Here is a 1331-nt window from a genome sequence, read left to right on the forward strand (position 1 = left end):
AGGGGGCGCGCTGGCCAGGGCAGGGGCTGCCCCTGCTGCCACCTCTGTGCCCACGGGGCTGGCAGAGCTGGGCCCCTCTGGGGGAAGAGCCGTGCTGTCCTCTGGCCCAAGCTCGATGGCCTCTTCCACTTTGGGCAGCTCCTCATCAGCTGGGTTGTCCCCTGAAACCAACACGATGTTCTCTTCCAGAGGGGACAGCTTCTCCTCATGTGTTCTGTCCCCTGGAGAGACCTCGATGTCCTCTTCCACTGAGGACAGCTCCTGGTCACTGGGGCTGTCCTCTGGGATGTCCTCGATGTCCTCTTCCCCTGAGGACAGCTCCTGGTCACTTGTGCTGTCCTCTGGAATGTCCTCGAGGTCCTCTTCCACTGAGGATGGATTCTGGACGCTCATGCTGTCCGCTGGAGACAACTCGAGGTCCTCTTCCACTGAGGACAGCTCCTGGTCACTGGTGCTGTCCTCTGGGATGTCCTCAATATCCTCCTCAACTGAGGACAGGTCCTGGTAACTCATGCTGTCCTCTGGAATGACCTCGAGGTCCGCTTCCACTGAGGACAGCTCCTCGTCACTTGTGCTGTTCCCTGGAACAACCTCGGTGACCTCTTCCACTTGGGAATGTTCCTGGTCTCTCACGCTGTCCTCAGGAATGATCTTCATGTTCTCTTCCACTGAGGACAGCTCCTGGTCACTCACGCTGTCCTCTGCAATGTCGTCAATGTCCTCCTCCACTGAGGACAGCTCCTGGTCCCTGGTGCTGTCCTCTGCAATGTCCTCGATTGTCTCTTCCACTGAAGACAGCTCCTGGTCACTTGTGCTGTCCTCTTCCACTGAGGACAGCTCCCGGTCACTGCAGCTGTCCTCTGGAATGTCCTCGTTGTCCTCTTCCAATGAGGACAACTCCTTGTCACTCGTGCCATCACCTGGAACAACCTCGGTGGCCTCTTCCACTTGGGAATGCTCCTGGTCTCTCACGCTGTCCTCAGGAATGATCTTCATGTTCTCTTCCAAGGAGGACAGCTCCTGGTCACTCACGCTGTCCTCTGGAATGTCCTCAATGTCCTCTTTCACTGAGGACAGCTCCTGGTCACTTGCACTGTCTTCTGGAATGTCCTCAACTGCCTCTTCCACTGAGGACAGCTCCTGGTCCCTTGTGCTGTCCTCTGCAATGTCCTCCATTGCCTCTTCCACCGAGGACAGCTCTGGCTCGGTGTGGCTGTCACCTGGAGAGAGCTCGATGGCCTCTTCCACTGAGGACAGCTCCTCATCGCAGGACGATGGACGCAGCTGGGAGTTCTCCTCATCCTTCCATGATCCCACAGGCTTCTCCTCAG

At 57.6% G+C, this 1331-nt stretch overlaps 1 protein-coding gene across 1 annotated transcript in view; it reads right to left on the minus strand.

Annotated features, from left to right (window-relative positions):
* The window catches only part of LOC102045650 (trifunctional purine biosynthetic protein adenosine-3-like), a 39497-nt gene that overhangs the window by 35997 nt on the left and 2169 nt on the right, over nt 1-1331 (minus strand). Inside the window, exon 2 of the mRNA XM_014309814.1 lies at nt 107-1326. Coding sequence (XP_014165289.1) covers nt 107-1326 — 1220 coding nt within the window. The remainder of the gene's footprint in view (nt 1-106; nt 1327-1331) is intronic.

The sequence above is a fragment of the Geospiza fortis genome, unplaced genomic scaffold, assembly GCF_000277835.1.
Source record: "Geospiza fortis unplaced genomic scaffold, GeoFor_1.0 scaffold96, whole genome shotgun sequence".
Taxonomy (NCBI): Eukaryota; Metazoa; Chordata; class Aves; order Passeriformes; family Thraupidae; genus Geospiza; species Geospiza fortis.